Below are 21,274 nucleotides of genomic sequence, written 5' to 3' on the forward strand. Positions count from 1 at the left end.
ATTGCCGCCATCTTTAGTGTTACATCCCCTCACACTCCAGTTCTCAGGCTGCAGCTGGTTTAAAAGCGAAAGTAAACCGGCTTCTCTGCTGGCTGTGGCTCCAGGGGAGTTGAACAGTTCTGGCTCTGCTCGTTTATTTTCGATCTTTTGGCGCTTTTTTGGTGGACAAACCACCGCACATGTGCACCGTGACTCGTGACTGGAGTCTAGTTCTGCTAGCACACATAGCCTACTGTGTACAGACGGTTTCAAACTGTATTTTAAATTAGAAAGCAAACAAAATAAATGGACAAGAGAAAAATAAATCTCAATTTGGTCAGTATTGTCATTTGGACAAGCAAAGCCATTACTTTAAGTTGCAGGCAAGAAAGACAAGTCTGTCCACCACCTCTGGTTTTAAAACTGCCCTGTTGCAGGTCAAAAAAAAAAAATTATATTCGATATCGATTATTAAAATATATCGCAATATTTATCGTTATCGTTATATCGGCCAGCCCTACGTACACATATACTATCGATAATTTAGCGTTTATTTGAAAACGATTCATAAATAGGCAGAAAAATTACCGTTCTAGAATATTACAGTACAGGGCGATTATCATGGAATCTTTTTTTTTTGTGAAAACGAGGGCTTTTCAAAATGCTATAAAACGGAAATTAACCGATAAAAAAACAATCCGCTTCGACAATGTTGACTGGAAATGAGTCATTGATAATGCGACGGGCAGATTAGACACATAGCCATAATTTAAAACATAGATTAGGCGATATTAATGCTAACATTGAAGTGGATGGTGGGCATTCAAGCACTAAATGTGCGCCCCCTGCTGGGCACTGAAAGTGTTAAAGGGGAACTATCTTATAAATGGCCTTTTTCAGTGTTTAGCATTGTTTCCTAGCTATGCAGACTTATATTAATAGGATCTATGTCTCTGATTCTTATATTGGCGCATTCATCCAATTCTCCTCTCACAATATTCACCCTCACTGAACTGAGTCATCTGAAAATGTGCATATCTGTGATGTCAGAGATTTCTCAGCTGCATATTAATGTGGCAGTTGATGTGGCAGTTGGCACCAGGCCACACAGTGGTTGGAGCCCAGCCTCAAAATGGCTTAAGATCTTGAGGTAGAAAAATGCTGTTTTTGAGTACTTGATTAGAAATACAAAACAATGAATTTTTTTGAAAAAAAACGTACAGAGGTGTTCCATAGACTCTTCCCAATAGTGAAAGAAATAGTAAAATAGTTCCCCTTTAAAGGTACAGACACAGAAACTGCCCGTTGAGAACAGGACTGAAACTAGGGCTGGACGGTATGGTCAAAAATTTATATCACAGTATAATTTGAAGCATAGACGGTAACGGTATATATCACGGTATATTAACTTATCTTAAAATATCTATATAAATGCTTCTGAAGGGGTAAAACACTGGTATGGCAGCTGTTATTCTGTTACAGCTGCTGAGCTATACTATAGCTAATGTCCATCAATATCTCCCTTTTTAATTAAATAGGTTCAAGAATCAAATCAGGATTGTTAGCAGAGAGAGAGAGAGGGAGGGAGGAGGCTGCTAGTGGAGCCAACTAACGTTAGCTTGCTGAGGCTACTAGTACATCGACATGCTGCTAGTAGAGCCAGCTAATGTTAGCTTGCTGAGGCTACTAGTACATCGACATGCTGCTAGTGGAGCCAGCTAACGTTAGCTTGCTGAATCTACTAGTACATCGACATGCTGCTAGTGGAGCCAGCTAACGTTAACTTGCTGAGGCTACTAGTACATTGACATGCTGCTAGTGGAGCCAGCTAACGTTAGCTTGCTGAGGCTACTAGTACATCGACATGATGCTAGTGGAGCCAGCTAACGTTAGCTTGCTGAGGCTACTAGTACTTCGACATGCTGCTAGTGGAGCCAGCTAACGTTAGCTTGCTGAGGCTACTAGTACATCGACATGCTGCTAGTGGAGCCAGCTAACGTTAGCTTGCTGAGGCTACTAGTACATCAACATGCTGCTAGTGGAGCCAGCTAACGTTAGCTTGCTGAGGCTACTAGTACATCGACGGTTAACATTACATAAGGTTTTAGCGCGACGTGGGCATTCCAGAATGGCGAGGATGCAAAGCATGTTAGACCATTGGACTCGTCGCAGAGTTTACATTACACATAGAAACTGCGCGACTCGCGAGAGAAGTTGTCACACAGCCTTCAAGCGCAGGGTGGAAGAGCTAGTTTGCTTCTGTGTTTATTATGAAATTACAATTGCGTGTTGACACGCCCACTGCGTGAAGCCTCTGTGCTCCTAAATAACTTTTTCCAGTTCGCACATATCTATTATCTATGACTAATTCTATCTATTTTTAGGGGCAAATGCGAGTGAAATAGTCGCGCTGTGGTTACATGATGTCATTGCTATTTTAGAGCTGCTCTACCGGTTACAAGGTATAGTCAAAATCCATACCGTAGAGCAAATTCATACCGTTTATACCGTATACCGTTTATACCGTCCACCCCTAACTGAAACAAAGCGGTATAGAGGCTGCTAGAATGCATAATCCAAAGACTTATATTAACTTGAAAATGACTACAATATGGGACCTTTGAAGTCACGTGTTTGTAACTTCTACTGCTCTTTGTAATATTTAGTAAAATATATATTTTTTTCTCCCAGTAGGGATCCCCTTCTAAAAATGCACGTCACTACAGTGGTTTCTCTGCTGAGCAGTGTACTTAGCCTGGGCTATCTCTCTACGGACTGGACCAGTCCCAATCTCTCTACAGACTGGACCACTCCCAATCAAGTGGAGGAACATCATGCTCGCTACCGTCACGAAAATACTCAAAGCGACAAAGCGCCACTGGAGCAGAAGAGGCAGCCACACATCATATTTATCCTCACAGACGACCAGGTGTGTGTCTGTGCCTTTTTGCATGCTTTTATGTGGTTGTTTCTGCACACAAGTCCATGTCCATTATTCCTTTCTCTTGTTTACTTGTTTGGTTTGGCAGACTTTGAAAAAGCTTTGAGCTGCTAGAATCACTACTTTTAAGGGTAGATACAGCCGAGTATCAGAAGATATTGTATTATGTGAAAAATAAAGAAAATTATGTGACATTGTGGGAGCATGCGTGTTGAGAACAAAATAGGACCTATACTTGACCCTTGGACACCACACGTACAAACAATATGGGACATGGATTTGACCCTTGACCACACGTAAAAACAACTGCTGACATTGATGCATTTCCAATAACAACAGAAAAAGTTGTATTGTCAAAGTAGCCTATGATTCAGAACAAATGGTAACTTGACTGTTTTGACTGAGAATACGCATTAAGCATCGGGCATATTGCTGTGCATTGTTATTGCTGCTGCCATGCTAGTACTACTACAAGTACTACTTTATTAATTCAGGAAAACATTACTTGTGCCCATCCCTAGTCCCTAACTGACTCCGCATTGTTGAAACATGTTGCACGGGTGTGGTGGCTGGGTCCGGCTTAACTAGGCCTGCCTAGTTTTCCTTTTATTGCCCACAGTGCAAAATCAGTGAGTATTCATAGTAAATAGTCAACTAGTTTCGGCAGCCAACGGTGGAAAACATTGGTTTTGCAACGCAGCTCCCAGGTATACAGTATGTGTGGGTAACTTGAGCTTCTTTCGCACATGAACTCTGTTAAAACTATATATAAATAGTTTACAATAAATCCAAAATGCTTATTATTCATAAGCTGTTAATTCATGTAAATTAATGTTGTGTTTTTGGATGACCAGCAAACAGCATTTCAAAACTTGACAAATGACTTCATGTAAATGAATGTTGTGTTTTTGGATGGCCAGCAAACAGCATTTCAAAACTTGACAAATTATTTGTGTCTTATCCTTGGTTGGAAATAAAATGTAAAGAGAATGAAGATAACACTGATATAAATTGTATCCACAACCCATACCCATACAACCCGCTGTGTGAATTCTGCCAACAATGATCTGCTTGTGTTCCAACATGGGCTCAGTTTGTTATTACGCGACCTTGGGTGCTAGGAGGTGTTAGATTTCGATCAATCAGCCAGTATCACCTCTTCATCGTTGGCTTGTGTAGTTTCTGCGTTGTGTTTATTTCTCTCCGACATCGACCTCATACTGGCTGATACAATCTTTGTCATTCCCCCTTTGTGTTTCCGTAATCCGTAATCATAATAATTTACACCGTCAGTGTGACGGCCGGGGATCCTTTCCACTGGTCAAATGACTTACTCGTGAGTAGTACGCCCGTTGATAAAGAAAAGCAATGTCCACAGTGTAAAGTGAAGTTATCCAAATGGTTTATTTGCAAGGTCTCTCTTTACAGAAGTGATCCTAATCTACTTTCCTAAATATTCCGGTCAATACCCCTACAAGGTAAAAAAACTGTATTTTCCCAGTCTCCAAATTCACCGCCGACTCGACACATGAAGATTCCTTCGTGGCTCCTGGCTTCAGTCCTCTGTTCTCTCCCCTCCAGTCTGGTTGAAGATGTGAAAATAGCTCTTTCTTCTTCTTCTTCTTATTTGAATTTCCGGCAGAGTAGACGCATCGTGGCGTATTACTGCCCTCCGCAATTCTTTTTATGGGCTCTTCTTCTTCTCCTTCTTCTCCTTCTTCACCTTCTTTTTCTTCTTCTACTGGACCCCGTCATCAACTACATTGTCCATTGGAGTGCAGCTACTGCTGCTACTTCCTGCCTGAGCCCCCCTCCGCGGGACCCTCCTTGCCCCCTGCTATCTTATCCTGGGCGGGCTCCATTATATAGGCAACCAAAGGTTCTAGAATGTTCGGTTCGTGACATCATTCGGAGCCTTCACGAATGTTCCGGAACCTTCTATCATGATGTCATACATTAAGTCCGGAAGGTTTTACGCTCTAGCATGTTCCACTATGACATCGCCCCCAACGTTCTAGAAGGTTCTAGGTGCCAGAAGGCTCTATTATGACGAATACGACGGTTCAATGACTTTATCTAAATCCAATCAATATTAAACATTCCAATAATAATAATAAAAATAATAATAATAACAATAACCAAAACACTCATATGGCCGTTACACCGGCCCCTAATTGGGTCCACGCAATTACCAAATAAATAACCTGGTCAGGTGAGGGTTTTGGTTATGGCCGGCCATTCTTAGAAACGATTACCAATACCTGGTGCCAGAGGTCACTAGTACGTGGCACACCGGAGGAGGACGGTCTTTACCACCGCCTCATGCAGCCTCTTGGAGAAGACAGACCTTGGTGACAGGTCTATCTAAAATGGTCGTCTTTGTCTTGACACGAACCCGACGCACGAGCCCGTGTTGGTCGGGAACCACCTCGATGACCCTGGCCAGTACCCAGGTGTTGCGGGGGGCAGAGTCGTCGATGATCAAGACGACATCTCCCTCAGCGAAGTTGCGTGACACCCGGGTCCACTTCTGTCTCGCCTGGAGCTGAGGTAGATATTCCTGCGTCCATCGTTTCCAGAATAGGTCGGCCATATACTGGACTTGTTTCCATCTCCTGCGGGCGTAGAGATCTTCCTTCACGAAAAGACCTGGAGGCAGGGCAGGCTTCGACTGGAGTAGCAAGAGGTGGTTGGGGGTAAGCGCTTCCAGGTCGTCCGGACCATTAGAAGCCTTGGTTATCGGTCGACTGTTAATGATGGCTTCGGCCTCACACAAAACGGTGTGTAGGCCCTCGTCATCCAGCGTCTGCTGCCTTAAGGTGGTGCTGAGGATCTTCCTGACTGACCTGATCATCCGCTCCCAGACTCCGCCATGGTGAGAACCTGTAGGAGGGTTGAACATCCATTGAATTCCCCTCTGTCGTAGCATGGTCTCGATTTGGGGGTGGTTCCATTGTTTCATAGCTCTTCCTAGCTCGCTCTCGGCTCCCACGAAGTTGGTCCCGTTATCTGAACGGAGGATTTTCACCTGTCCTCTTCTCGCGAGGAAGCGCCGGAGAGCGTCAATGAAGGACTCGGTATCCAACGACGCGGCCACCTCCAGGTGGACGGCACGGATAGCCAGACAGGTGAAGATGCAGCCCCACCTCTTCACTACACTTCTGCCGCGTTTGACTTCGAACGGCCCGAAGTAGTCCACCCCAGTGTTGGTGAAAGGGGGGTTGTCTGGCAGAACCCTATCCGGGGGTAAATCCGCCATCTGCTGCTGTCCAGCAGCTCCATGTGAGCGTCGACAGGTTACACACCTAGAGAGGACTCTTCGTATGGCCGCATGCGCTCCAGGGATCCAAAACTTGAGTCGCAGCTTGTACAATACGTGGTTGCGACCGCTGTGACCCACCTTCTGGTATAAGCTCTGTTACATGGGAATCCTTGGGCAGGATGGCTGGGTGTTTAGCCTCTTCTGGCATCGCCGCTTTGTCAAGCCTTCCACCTACTCGGAGGATTCCCTCTTGCAGTATTGGCTGGAGCTTAGCGATATGACTGCTCCTCTTGACGTAGTCGCCCTTCCTAAGCGCGGCGATTTCTTCCGGGTATCTCTGTCGCTGGCTGAAACGAATGATTTCACGCTCTGCTTCCGTCATATTCTCCACGGTGAGGTGGGTCTTCTCTAGGCTTGCCTTGAAGATCTCCATTTGTATCTGTACCTCCGACGGTGGGAGCGAGGCATTCATCTTCTGTCTCTCGCGGTACAGCATCCGCAGAATGTTTCTAAGCTTCAGCATCCAACCTACTGCCTTCTTGAGCCGGTTCCAATTGGAGTAATATTCCAGGAACTGCTGAACCGGGTCGAACTGTTCTTCGGCTGCAGTAGCGCTGACCACGGCGTTCTTCACCTCAGGATCCTCAGTGGTTAGGTCCTCCTGGGTTTCGGGGTTACGAGGCCATTCCTCTTCGGGTTTCGTGAGGAATTCCGGCCCCTGTATCCAAGTCTTGTTGCGCAGGAATGATTCCACGTCGAGTCCTCTCGACGCGTGGTCCGCGGGATTGGTTTCAGTATTTACGTACCGCCACTGTCCTACTTCCGACAGCTTCAAGATGGTCTCCACTCGATTCGCTACGAAGGTGCGAAACCGGCTGGTTCTATTTGCGATGTATTTGAGCACCGTGGTGCTGTCGGACCAGAAAAGGGATGGGTGGAGGGGGAGCTCCAGCTCGGATCGCAAGGTCCATGCGCGCTGCCAAGGTAGCAGCTGCTAGTTCCATGCGCGGGACAGTAAGAGGCTTGAGCGGGGCCACTCTCGCCTTCGCCAGGACGAAGGCGACGTGAGACCGGCCATCGTCCCTCTTCTGTAGCAGGTAGCTCACCGTGCCGTAACCCTCTTGGCTAGCATCTGCGAAGTGATGCAGCTGGTTGCGTATGGCCACGCCAAAGCCTCTGGGCTTGAAGCTCCGCGGCACTCCGAAATCCTCCAACAGACGAAGGTCCGCCATCCAGCTGGCCCATCGTAGAGCTAGGGACTCGGGAATATCGTCATCCCATCCTAGCTTTAGCCGGCAGAGCTCTTGGAGGATCCTCTTGGCCGTCAAGACCACTGGAGCCAGGAGGCCCAGCGGATCGTAAATGGAGCCAACTATAGAGAGGATGCCTCTTCTGGTGGGTGGTCTTTCTTGTAGGATGATCTTGAACTTGAAGTTGTCACTCTCCGTACACCACCGAACCCCCAACGCTCGCTCGACCGGGAGCCGGTCCAGATCCAGATCTAACTCCCTCAGAGGTTCGGCCCTTTCCTCCGCCGGGATAGGGGCCAGCACGGCGCGGCTGTTGCTTACCCACTTAGTAAGTCGGAAACCTCCTGAGGCCAGGATAGCCCTTAATTCGTGGCACAGGGACACGGCCTCCTCTACTGAACGAACTGATTTGAGGCAGTCATCCACGTAAAAGTTGCGCAACACTGTGTCAACCCCTGCCGGGCTGTACCGTCCACGGTGGTCTAGGGCACACCTTTGTAGGGCGAAGCTGGCACAACTAGGAGACGAGGTGGCCCCGAATATATGTACCCGCATCCTGTACTCTCTCAGGTCTCGGCCAAACGTCGCCGGAAGGCCACCAGAGAAACCGGAGAAGGTCAGCATCCTCGACCGGTACCCTGACTTGGTGGAACATGGCCTCCACATCGCCCATGATAGCCACCTCCTCTTGCCGGAATCTAGTGACGACTCCCGTTAGGTCCGGCCCCTGTAACAGCTGATTGTTCAAGGTGGTGCCCTGGAATGATGCCCCACAGTCGAATACTACGTGGATCTTCTTCTTCTGGGCATGGTACACACCATGGTGTGGCAGATACCACACTTTTCCATCGCGACGGCTGAGCTCCTCCCGGGGAACCTCGACCGCGTAGCCCTTGGTGAGCCAGTCGTCGATGAACCTGGCATATTCCGCGTGTAACTGGGGATTCTTTGCGAATCTCTTCTTTAAGTTGAGAGTGCGCTGCTCCGCTACTCGTCTGTTGTTCGGCATCCTGCAGACGGCGTTCCTTACTGGTAGGCCGATGCTGTAGTGTCCATCGGTAAGTTTCACCGACTGCGAGACCAGTTCCAGAAACTGGAGGTCGTCCCTCGACTTCTCCAGCCGGTCGTCTGGACACTCGGGGAAGTCGTTCTTGAACTGTTGGCTCCAAAGTTCATCTAGCGTGGTCTCCGAGGGGTGGTTGGACGTGGCTTGTATGAGTCCACTGGTAGTTTCCGGGCCATCTACTCCTCTGAGGAGGCCATGGACGAAACAGCCCAATCGCGTTTTTACCGCGTACGGCCCTGCCTTCACGCTGGGTACCACCACCAAGGGTTCCGTTGCCTCGGGTACGTCATTCCCTAGGAGAAGGCCTATCTCCGCCTGGATCTTCTGGATTTGCACCTCCCGGAGATGGGGCCACCTATCGACTTCCTCTTGCTGTAGGATGTTCCGGTGACTAGCAGGTATTGACTTCTGGGAGAAGGTATCGGGTAGCTCTAGGAAGTCGTCACTGTCCAAACCACAGACCTCTAAACCGGACACCATACGGCAGCTCACAACCTCCTTGTGTCCCAGGGTCTTGATCCGGATACTTGTCTTCTGGCCGGGGACGTTAAGCGCAGCCATTAACCCCTCGGTGCAGAAGGTGGCGTTGCTGCCTGGGTCAATGAAAGCGTAGGTAGTCACCATCTGGTTGCCTTTCTTGGCCCTAATGTGGACCGGAACGATAGCCAAAAGGCCTTCGCCCTCGCCAGCCCCAGTAGCTTGGCCGGTCCGGGCTTCTGCATTGATGCCTCCACTGACCTTAGCGCTGGCCTCCGAGGCTTGACATCCGATGTCCGAGGTCTCCCTCTGGTACCTTACTTCCTCGTAGGTCGCTGAGTTATTAATATGTAGAACCGTGGGGTGGGTAAGCTGGCAGACTCGGCAGCGACTCTTCTCGGGGCAGTCCTTGCTCAGGTGACCCCGTTTCAGACAGCTGAAACATAGGCCTTTACTCTTGAGAAACTCTATCTTCTCCTTGTGAAGAGCCTTCTTCAGCTTGTTGCATTGCTCCAGGGCATGGTGTTCTCCTTGGCAGAAGAGGCAAGGGTTGGCGAAGGCGCGGAGGGTATCCTCCTCGTGGCGCGTGTTAGCCTCTGCCGGGTGCTGCACAGCTGTAGCAGCGGTGGTGAAGCTTCCCCTCACGCCGCCATTTCTGGAGGTCCTCTCGTCCTTGTAAGCCTTAGTTTGGTTCCTGCTTCCCTCGGTGAGGTTGCCAAAGAGCGGGTGTAGGACTTCCTGGGCTTCTAGGTTGACAAATGCGACAAGGTCGCTGAACTTGGCGCTGCGCCGCTCTTTGCTCCGAAGCGCCTGGACATTGCTTCTCCACCGCTTTCTCTGCTCTAACGGAAGCTTGGCTGTGATGGCCCTCATATTTGATATGCCGTCGAGCTCCTGTACGTACTCCACGTCAGTCATAGCGTGGAGGCATCCCGTGAGATGGATGCCAAAGGAGCGGAGCGCCCCTCCGTCCTCGGGCTTGATAATAGCCCAGTCCAGCGCCTTGTCTATATATGCCATTGATATGATGTATCCATTTCCAAAGTGCTCTTGCAAGATCCACCTTGCCTCGGGATAGCCCTGTTCTGGGTCCATTGAACTACAACTTCTTATCAGCGCTCTTGGCTCCCCCGCCGTGTGCTGCTCCAAGAGGTGCAGCCGGTCCCTGCTGCTATCTGTCTGGTCCTCCACTCCGTGTTCAAAGGCCCTGATGAATGGCCTGTACTCCATAGGTTCTCCCCTGAAGGTAGGAATCTGTTGAGGGGGCAGCCTCCCTGGGAATTCCACCCTGGCCTGTCGGGGCTCTAGTGGCGGCGCCTCCTGTTCTTTCTGGGTAGCGCCGCCTTGAATCCCCCTGAACCTAGCCGTCTGTGGAGGGGGCAGCCGCTCTGGGAGTTCCACCCCGGCCCCTCGGTACTCTCGGTGCGGAGCCTCTTGTTCTTTCGGGGTAGCGCGACCTGGCGCTCTGAAGCTGAGACGGTCACCCTGTTCCCTTTTTATCGGGACGTTCAACAAGGCAGGCCACGCCTGCTTACGGGCTTGGGATTCGTCGGTCTTCCCTTTCTCTAGGTAAGAGCTCCTTCCACTAAGCCGGGACCCTTCGTAGGGGGTTCGTTGGCCCCCACGCTCTCCCAGGGCTTGGAGCTTAACCTCTACCTCAGCTAACGCAGCCTGGCTCTGTAGCTCCTCTCTCCTTTCTTTCATCTTAGCTAAATTCCGAGCATCCTGTGCCGCCCTCTCGGCATCCTGTGCCGCCCTCTCAGCTTTTTTCCGAGCATCCTGTGCCGCCCTCTCGGCATCCTGTGCCGCGCTCTCTGCATCCTGTGCCGCCCTCTCTGCATCCTGTGCCGCCCTTAGCTTAGCTGAGTCCACTAAGAGCTGAGCCTCCTCTGCATCGAGTTGTCGTGCTAGCCTTTGCGCTGAAAGCTGGGCCATCAACCCGACCCTGTCTAATTCAACTTGCCGTCGCACGTTGGCAGATGCTGTTCTGGAAAGCGTAGATGATGGTGCCTTCGACCGTTTCCCTCCGCAGCTGGAAGCGCTGTCTTCCGGCTTGATCTCGTCTTGGTGCTTCATAGCCTCCTCCATACGCTTATGCACCTCGTCCGCCCATGTGCCAGCCCTTCCTACGAAGTGGGACAATTTGTCTGCCTCCGGCGTGAACTCCTCCTGATCGTCCCGCCTCTTCTCTTCTGAGGTCAGGCTCTGGACTTTGGTATGAAGCGCCCTCAACTCCTCGAGGCGACTGTTGAATGCTACCAATTCTTGCTGTACCTCTTCCAAATTACCGTCGTCGTCCGCGTCCATCAATTGAGTCATCGCCGTCATGTGCTCTGTTAGCTCACCTAACATAGTCCTCCTTTCCTTTTCCGCCTTCTTAAGTTTCGACGTCATTTTGTGCTTCTCGTGTTCTGGTATTCTCGGGTTCTTGTGGTTATCCTTCCTTCGTGGAACTAGTTTTCTTACTATTGTGACGGCCGGGGATCCTTTCCACTGGTCAAATGACTTACTCGTGAGTAGTACGCCCGTTGATAAAGAAAAGCAATGTCCACAGTGTAAAGTGAAGTTATCCAAATGGTTTATTTGCAAGGTCTCTCCTTACAGAAGTGATCCTAATCTACTTTCCTAAATATTCCGGTCAATACCCCTACAAGGTAAGAAAACTGTAAATTCACCGCCGACTCGACACATGAAGATTCCTTCGTGGCTCCTGGCTTCAGTCCTCTGTTCTCTCCCCTCCAGTCTGGTTGAAGATGTGAAAATAGCTCTTTCTTCTTCTTCTTCTTATTTGAATTTCCGGCAGTGTAGACGCATCGTGGCGTATTACTGCCCTCCGCAATTCTTTTTATGGGCTCTTCTTCTTCTCCTTCTTCACCGTCTTTTTCTCCTTCTACTGGACCCCGTCATCAACTACATTGTCCATTGGAGTGCAGCTAATGCTGCTACTTCCTGTCTGAGCCCCCCTCCGCGGGACCCTCCTTGCCCCCTGTGATCTTATTCTGGGCTGCTTTGTCCCTCTCAGCCCCCTCAGCCAATTCGCTACCAGCCCAGACCTTCCAATCCCAGATGTTGAACCGCTATCCTAACAATCATCTTCACCATCGCTGTTTTACCCTTAGCCTCTGCCATACCAGTAACTACCCCTGCCACGAAGGCCACAATACCTAATTTCTCCTCCCTTCCCCTCTCTCTTTCCACCTGCTCTACCCTCTCTGCCACATGCCCTCCTTCCACCCCCTGCACCCTTTCTTGGCTGCCCTGTCCTACCCTGCTAACCGCCTCAGCATACGACAACTTACCCTCCCTTCTCACTCTCCGAACCGCGACCTCCTTCTTCATCACCTCACACCCCCTAAACGCTACACTATGCTCCCCACCACAACTACAGCACTTCGGCTTCACTCCCTCTCCACACTTCCCATATTCATGTTCCCCGCCACACCTAGCGCACCTCAGCCCCTTCCTACACGTGGTAGCTATATGGCCAAACTCCTGGCACCTATAGCACCTAAGAGGATTCTGGACAAATGCCCTAACCCTATACATCCTACGCCCTACAAACACCTCCCTAGGAACAACCCCACCCTCAAACGTAATCACTACCGTCTCCGTCACTGCCCTCTCTGCTCCCCTCTTCATCCTTTCTGCACTCTTAACTATGCCATTACGCCCGTTCTCCTTTAGCTTTTCCACCAGCTGCTCTACTGTAACCTCGACCGGTACCCCAGCTATCACCCCCTTACATCCCCCCTCCCCTACTCTCGCCACCCTACTTATACCCACCCCACCAATGCTCCCCATCTTCCTAGCCCTCTCCACCTGCCCCTCACTACCACACCCTACGGCCAGATTCCCATCCCACAAAACTCTCGCGTACTTTACCTCCCCTAATTGCTCGAGCCTACCTACTTTCCCCTCTCCCCCTCAAGCCTGACCACTATATGAATCACTTCCTCTTTTGCCACATCATTTCCAGCACCCTCGCCTCCCGGCCCACTTGAGCTATCGTCCCTCGCTTTCTTCCTCTTCCCCCCTTCTTCCCCACTCTCCTCCCCCCTACTCTCCACGGCACCACCCGACCCCTTACCCTTGCCCTGGCTACTCTCACCCCCATCGCTGTCGTTCCTCTCCGTCTGTTTCTTCCTCTTCTTCCCCGCCGTTTCCCACACCTCCCTCTCAATCTCTTCTTTCTCACTCTCCCTCTCCTCCCCACTATACTCCATTCTGTCACCACCCGACTCTTTGCCCTGGCTATTCTCACCCCTATCGCTGTCGCTCCTTGCTTGCAGCTCCTTTTTAGCTCTCGACGACAGTCTCGCCAAGACCGAGTTATACTCGTCAAGGCTCAACAATTTCCACCACTCGTCGTCACACCTCTCCAGCTCGTCAAGGCTCATCAATTCCCACCCCTTGTTGTCACTCCCCTTCATGTCACCATCGTTTCTTCCACTTGAGCTATCGTCCCGCACTTTCTTCCCTTCTCCCCCACTCTCCTCCCCCCTACTCTCACCCGACCCCTTACCCTTCCACTGATCGCGAATATCTACTATTCGTAGCTCCATTTGCCGTTCTTCCTCTCCCTTCTTCTTCTTCTTTCCACCACCCATCTTTCCACAGCTAAACGGTAGGCAAGGCACCGTTCCACAGCAAAACGGTAGTTGGTTGAGAAATGCAGGTTTCAGTCTATGTCCACAATGAGAGAATTGTTTCTTCTTCTTCTTCTTCAATGGACAATGTAGTTGATGACGGGGTCCAGTAGAAGAAGAAAAAGAAGGTGAAGAAGGAGAAGAAGAAGAGCCCATAAAAAGAATTGCGGAGGGCAGTAATACGCCACGATGCTTCTACTCTGCCGGAAATTCAAATAAGAAGAAGAATTGTTTCTTCTTCTTCTTCTTATTTGAATTTCTGGCAGAGTAGACGCATCGAGGCGTATTACTGCCCTCCGCAATTCTTTTTATGGGCTCTTCTTCTTCTCCTTCTTCTCCTTCTTTTTCTTCTTCTACTGGACCCCGTCATCACCTACATTGTCCATTGGAGTGCAGCTACTGCTGCTACTTCCTGTCTGAGCCCCCCTCCGCGGGATTTCTTATACTACACTAGTGGTGTTCCATCTTTAGGCCTCTTCAACTCACACTTTCTCCTTCTTCTCTGCTCCTCTTGCCTGTCCAATACTAATACATACACTAACGCTATATCCTCTGGTACAACTCTGAAGCATGTTCTGAGGGCGTGCTCCATTATATAGGCAACCAAAGGTTCTAGAATGTTCGGTTCGTGACATCATTCGGAGCCTTCACGAATGTTCCGGAACCGTCTATCATGATGTCATACGTTAAGTCCGGAAGGTTTTACGCTCTAGCATGTTCCACTATGACATCGCCCCCAACGTTCTAGAAGGTTCTAGGTGCCTGAAGGATCTATTATGACGAATACGACGGTTCAATGACTTTATCTAAATCCAATCAATATTAAACATTCCAATAATAATAATAAAAATAATAATAACAATAACCAAAACACTCATATGGCCGTTACAGTCAGCGTAGTACCTTTCTTGGACTCGTTGTTTATTACATAAACAAAAGCCTCAGATGTTACCCATTTCGTATTGTCCTTGAAAAAATCTTTGATGGAACACTAAATTCATTATTCTATCGTCCCTTCTGCTGTTTAGTCCAATGGTGGCTGAAGCCTCGTCGTTAGCCACAACCCTTCTCCCGTTAGCCGAAGCTAATGATGATGTGTCATCTCCCCTCCCCCACCGGCGAGGGTGAGAGAGGGATGAAAGTCTCTGATACACGACCGCTCGCGTCAGCTACGTGTCTAGATCTAACTTACACCCGGTTTATAATATTCATCATCATACACCCATTTATAATATTCATCATCATCATATCAATGACAGGCCCTGCCCCTCTTCTTGTTGCCATGTGACGCGCTGTCATGGCAACTGCTGTTCACCCTTCACACACATTAAACTCTGTTTCTAGTGGTGTCAACCTCTCTCTCTCCATTCTGCCTGCTCGCAGTCCTTATCACTAGTTATGTGCTGATGGCGACCTCAGCATGCACACACCCTGCTCGCTGCTACCACACTGACTGCTGCTAAACACACTGACTCTCTCTGACCGCCTCCACCACCACATCTACCTCTCTGACCTGTCACCTTTAGATGCTCTCATCTCCCCCAATATATACATTATATACATTGAAAAAACCTCGACATCCTTCAGAGGGTGAACTCTTCACACATACAGTCCCTTTGATTAGTCCAGTGCATGTGGGGAAAGGGGTTTTAGATGCGTCTGATGAAAGCCAGTGTGCTCAGTCAACTTCCTGGATAAATAAGGGTTAAAGAAAAAAAGCTAATGATTGATTGATTGACTCTTCGATATGCCCATTCCCACCGAACCCAAACAGGGCTACAATGACATCGGCTACCATAACCCAGCCATCAAGACCCCCACCCTGGACAAGCTGGCGGCGGAGGGCGTGAAGCTGGAGAACTACTATGTTCAGCCCATCTGCACTCCGTCACGGAGCCAGCTGATGACCGGGAGGTACGGCTGCCCACGTCTTCTCTTTAGTGATGCATAGCATAGAATTGTTTTAACCACACAATCGCAATGCCCTCATGGCCTATGTATCTGGATATGTATTGTGAACAGTTAGTATTTAGTAGTTATATAACTACTAACTACTAAGATAAGATAAGATATTCCTTTATTGATCCCCTTGGGGAAATTCAGGCATCATAGCAGCTTGAGGGGGGAGGGGAGGTACATGGTGATAGTAGAGAAAATATATATATATATATATATATATTCCAGTAGATGTTAATCATGTTAGGCTGAATGGTGCCAGGAAGTGTGGTGCGGTATCAAACTGAAACTGTCATTTTCAATTCCTTTTCGTGAAAAATCATGATTTAGACAACAACAGTGCAGCATTCAACATGATCAGAAAACCCATAGTACGATCACATAGATAGACTGTAAATGGTAAATATTGATTCATACTCAATGTGGGTCACGGAAAGGTTAAAAGGCACCCCTCAAATGATTTTCTATGAAAAGATACATAATAACCATATTGTAATAACCATTCTTTTTTAAATACCAGTAATACATTCAAAATATGTGTGTGTAAATACAAACATCCATACACACGGTACATACATGCATATACTGCGTACATAATAATACATAACCACCTACCCACCTGCCTACAAACCTACACACCCGCATAACCAAATGCATACCTACATGTATATACTGTAGACCAGGGGTTCTCAAACTGTTTCATACCGTGACCCCATTTTATTTATAATTTTTATTGGGGACCCCACACTTAACACATTGAGTGCCATGCCCCTTCCGGGAAATTAGGTCTAGATTGCCACCGCTTTAATCAATGGGAGGACGGGGATATTTGCGAACGCTTAAACTATATCTTAAATTATGGCTATGGGTCTAATACACCAGTCGCTTATCAATGACTTGCTTGCAGTCAACATGTACGAAACGGATTGTTTTTTCATCGGTACATTTCCGTTTTATACCGTTTTGAATATGAGTATAGTTTTGGAGATTTCTAGTAATTCGAGAGAAAGACACGATAATAGCCCTTTAGTGGAATAAATAAATAAATAAATAAATAAGATTATCGATAGTATATGTGTCCTCATGCACGAAGAGAAGCGGCGTCTGAAAAATCGCTTCTCCGTACTTTGGTCGGCGCGAACCTCACACACACACACACACGCTCCGATGGCGGAGAAAGGAACATCTGATTACCCCAAGATTCGTAACCAAAATTCCTTACCTCACATCTGATGTCATGCAAAAAGATTAATCCAATTCCTGATCGCCATTCCAAATATCGATCGCGTCCATTGATCCAACGTTATAGTCCAAAACACATATTTCCACGATGCTCCCAGTCCCCCCAGTCAATGCAATAGTATCCAGCTACATGCCCGAGAAGTAAAACCTGGACCGGACTTATTTTTGTGACGGATCTTTTGTTTCTCTTATCCACCTGCTCAACGGACGCTACACCACAGATTGTGAGCAGTACTCGAGTACCCTCTCCTCTATCTAGGTACCAGGTCCACACTGACCTCTGACCCCGTCTCCTCTATCTAGGTACCAGGTCCACACTGACTTCTGACCCCGTCTCCTCTATCTAGTTACCAGGTCCACACTGACCTCTGACCCCTTCTCCTCTCTAGGTACCAGATCCACACTGACCTCTGAGCCCTTCTCCTCTTTCTAGGTACCAGGTCCACATTGACCTCTGACCCTGTCTCCTCTAGGTACCAGATCCACACGGGCCTGCAGCACTCCATCATCAGACTTCTGACCCCTTCTCCTCTATCTAGGTACCAGGTTTACATTGACCTCTGACCCCATCTCCTCTAGGTACCAGATCCACACGGGCCTGCAGCACTCCATCATCAGACTTCTGACCCCTTCTCCTCTATCTAGGTACCAGGTTCACATTGACCTCTGACCCCGTCTCCTCTAGGTACCAGATCCACACGGGCCTGCAGCACTCCATCATCAGACCCCGTCAGCCCAACTGCCTGCCGCTCCACATGGACACGCTGCCTCAGAGGCTGCAGCAGGCCGGCTACGCTACGCACATGGTGGGCAAGTGGCACCTTGGATTCTACAGGTACTGGAAAATAAATCAATCATCACCTAAACGTCATGTCATAGCTTTGTTAGGTCAGCGAAGGGGTCCGATTTTGCACTGATGTCCACATTTCTAACACCCGGCTGGTGCGATGGAATGCGAGAGTGTTGGGCACGTTTAAATTTTTTATTGGCGTTGCATACTGAACTAGTCAAATATGTCATCTACACAGTATACAAAACAAAACTGTTTCGCCACCAGCCACAACAGTGACACGTTTTGTTACAAAGATGCATCGATATTAGAAGACCTCATTCAAGGTAAAGGGCCTAATGTGAAGTTGAACCACAGACAGGTTAACCATCTGTAGTGTGGTAGTGAAAGGTTAATCCTTTGATAGTGTGGTAGTGCAAGGGTTAATAATAACCCGTTCATTTTCCCAAGCCGAGAGAACCTCCCCCCTCTCTTATTTGGGCTGAAAAATTACAACATGCATGACTGATGGCAAATTGGGATCACTCGCTCAACGATCTGGCAACGTGGTTTTGTGGGACGCGTGTGCAGTAGTGACCTTCTCCTGCTCTGGCACAGGAGTGGTCAGATGAGCGATGCCTAGAGCTGCATCTCCCTAAATGAGTGGTCACTCGCAATGTAATCCAGCTCATCAGTTAATTTTACAAACCCAGACTGGGAAATTCACAATGAATGGAAGTGGACAGTGCCGGTTAGCCTAGGCTCTAGGGCATTGTCCAACTAACACCTCTCCCGAAGGCTAACCGGTCATGTCCGCTTCCATTCATTGTGCTAAGCTAGGCTAACGTGCAGCCAGATGGCTTTCTACTGAACGCACAGAGAGGAAACTGGTATCTATCTTCTTACCTCTCTCTGGAGAAGAGGGTAAGCTAATTTCCCAACATTTTGGCGTGCTCCTAGGAACATCAAACCTGCATGCAGCCATATTTATTAGAAACCCCCATTACCCGTGTGCCTTTTGAAAGTGAATTGAGTTAAACCGGCAGTGTAGCAAATCACGGTCAGGGAGGCTCAGATGTTTTTGGTGGGGATTCACTGTCAGCTGGAGCCCAGCCGCCTCATACAGCCAGTGGGGGGAAAAGTACACAGTTCCTTTACTTAAGTAAAAGTAGAAATACCCAGATAAATAAGTACTATGGTAAAAGTAAAAATCCTCCATTCAAATTCTACTTAAGTAGAAGTAGATAAGTATTTGTTATTGAATTTACTTAAGTATCTAAAGTAAATGTATGCATTCTACATGCTGTTTGTGTATCCCAGTGCTTGGGAGCATTCAACCCGCGATCCATTGACCTCTATAGGTCATGTTAAAGTGGTGTGTGGTCCAGTTTTGCTGCTCTGATTATGTCCTCTGTGAAAGTATATAATCTTCATACATTTTAACTCTTTCAGTGCCACTCACAAGATTTCTCGTGTTTTTTTATAGGTGGTTGCTAGCCACTCACGAGATTTCTCTGATTTTTTTTATTTATTTTTTTTGCGATCTGAAAAATGATTGCATCACCCGAGCCTACCCGAGTATAGCCGAGGGGCGCCGACGATCACTGTGGAAAAAAGCGCCCCCTGTCGTCTCCCAGATGACATAAGTGATTTTGGAATGGACTCAATGAAAATGAATGGGGAAAAAAATACGGTACTCCACATTTTCCAGTTCACTGATCCAGCCGGGGTTACCACAGTTCATTCTGGAGCCTCAGATCCCCGCAGATCATAGAGATCTACTGTGTCGCGTTGGATCCATACACTTATCGATTTTTTCGAATGGTGATCAGGAATTGGAATATACCAGTTGGATACCATCTGATGTCAGGTAAGGACTCAGTGGTAGGATAATCGGAGTAAGTTTGATGAAGTTATAAGCTGTTTTGTGAAATGTCTTCTTTCGGTTTCATTGTAAAAGTCCGAGAGGAAATCAACGGGGCGATTATCAGTGCGCGGCCGTAATGTGCGTGCGTGCACGTATAATATTGATCATCTAGCGTTTATTTGAAAACGATTCATAAAAAGGCAGACGAATATCAACGTTGTGGAATATTCCACTAAAAGACGATTTTCATAGAATGCTCCAGAATGAGCTGTTTTTTATATCAAAACGGGGGCTTTTCTAACTGCTCTGAAACGGAAACGACGCGATAAAAAAAGAATCTGCCTTCACAGCACTGACTGGAAAATAGTATTTGATAATGCGATGGGCAGATTAGACACATAGCCATAATTTAAAACATAGATTAGGCGATATTAACGTTAACATTGGCGCGGATGGTGGCATTCAAGCGGTAAAACGGAAAACCAGGCATGGCATTGAAAGAGTTAACCATGTTTTCTATGCTAAATCTTTTTCTTCAAAGTAACTAGTGACTGATGGGTTCAGATAAATGTAGTGCAGTAAAAAGTAGCTCGAAATTGTACTTAAGTACAGTACTTACTTATACTACTTACTAAAATACTTAGTTACTTTTGAGCACTGTACACAGCTGAGGGGAATCATTGGCTAATGGCAGGATGACTGGATGGGAGAGTCGCCAGAAGGACATTCTGGATGAAAGTCACGGGCCGTGTTCGAGTTTCCGAACATAGTCCTATCCGCCTCCTTCTACTGACTTTGCATTCTGCTTTTGAGTTGTGGCCTACTTGGCTACATCTTCATCTGCATCTGATCTAAGTTTTAAAACATCTCCCCCGCTGATCACGGATTGCTTCAACATTTTGGATTCATCGTCTCATAAGAAACCCACATAGATTACTGGAGAACGATCCCCTCGTAGTAACGGGTGAGGATGAACGCACGCACCCAGACATAACTTACACACACACACACACACACACACACACACACACACACACACACACACACACACACACACACACACACACACACACACACACACACACACTCTCACACTCTCACACTCTCACACACACTCACACACACTCACACACACACCTACACACACACACACACACACACACACACACACACACATCCCAGTAACTCAGCTCTGGCTTCTGCTGCCAGAAGGTCCTGGGTTCGGACCCCAGCAGGGGGCCTTTCTGTGTGGAGTTTGCATGATCTCCCTGTGTTCGCGTGGGTTTCCTCCAGGTACTCTGGTTTCCTCCCACACCACGAAGACATACAGGCAGGGACTACAGATGAAAACGAGCTAATTAGCTAATTCTGGCACATTTACATTGATGTGGAAACTGAAGATGTTGATTAATGTGCACTGTCCCTGGGTAAATTTTTTATAAATAAAGTAAACGTAAAGTTCTTGGTGTAGAATCATGTTTCTGTTCATCGTTGCATGGTAATAATTGCTTATACAGAAAGAAATGTCATAATATTTCTAAAAGTTTCCCCAAAAGCATAAAATTCCATGGCCTTCCACATCTCTCTGATATTCGGTTTTTATTTGAGGTCCCGTAAAATGGAAAATTTTAGGCCTTAATGTTCCTACACCTTTATGAGGCTTTCATATTCCTACAACATTCCTGCACCAGAAGCGAGAGGGTGAGAACATAGGCTATGTAACGTTAACTTATGACACAACAACAGATGAGATCAATTATATTGATTATCACATGTCCTACATTGCCAATAGCAGCTTGTCAAACAATCATTTCCATCT

At 47.9% G+C, this 21,274-nt stretch overlaps 1 protein-coding gene across 2 annotated transcripts in view; it reads left to right on the top strand.

Moving 5' to 3' along the window:
- LOC311227058 (arylsulfatase I-like) overlaps positions 1-21,274 on the top strand; it is an 83,083-nt gene that overhangs the window by 24,221 nt on the left and 37,588 nt on the right. For both annotated transcript variants that reach the window (XM_084312575.1, XM_084312576.1), the window contains exons 2-4: positions 2,671-2,908; positions 15,396-15,535; positions 17,505-17,654. In XM_084312575.1, coding sequence (XP_084168701.1) covers positions 2,690-2,908; positions 15,396-15,535; positions 17,505-17,654 — 509 coding nt within the window. In that variant the 5' untranslated portion in view covers positions 2,671-2,689. The remainder of the gene's footprint in view (positions 1-2,670; positions 2,909-15,395; positions 15,536-17,504; positions 17,655-21,274) is intronic.

Source organism: Notolepis coatsorum (genome assembly GCF_963971535.1).
Source record: "Notolepis coatsorum genome assembly, chromosome: 4".
In the NCBI taxonomy this organism is placed as follows: domain Eukaryota; kingdom Metazoa; phylum Chordata; class Actinopteri; order Aulopiformes; family Paralepididae; genus Notolepis; species Notolepis coatsorum.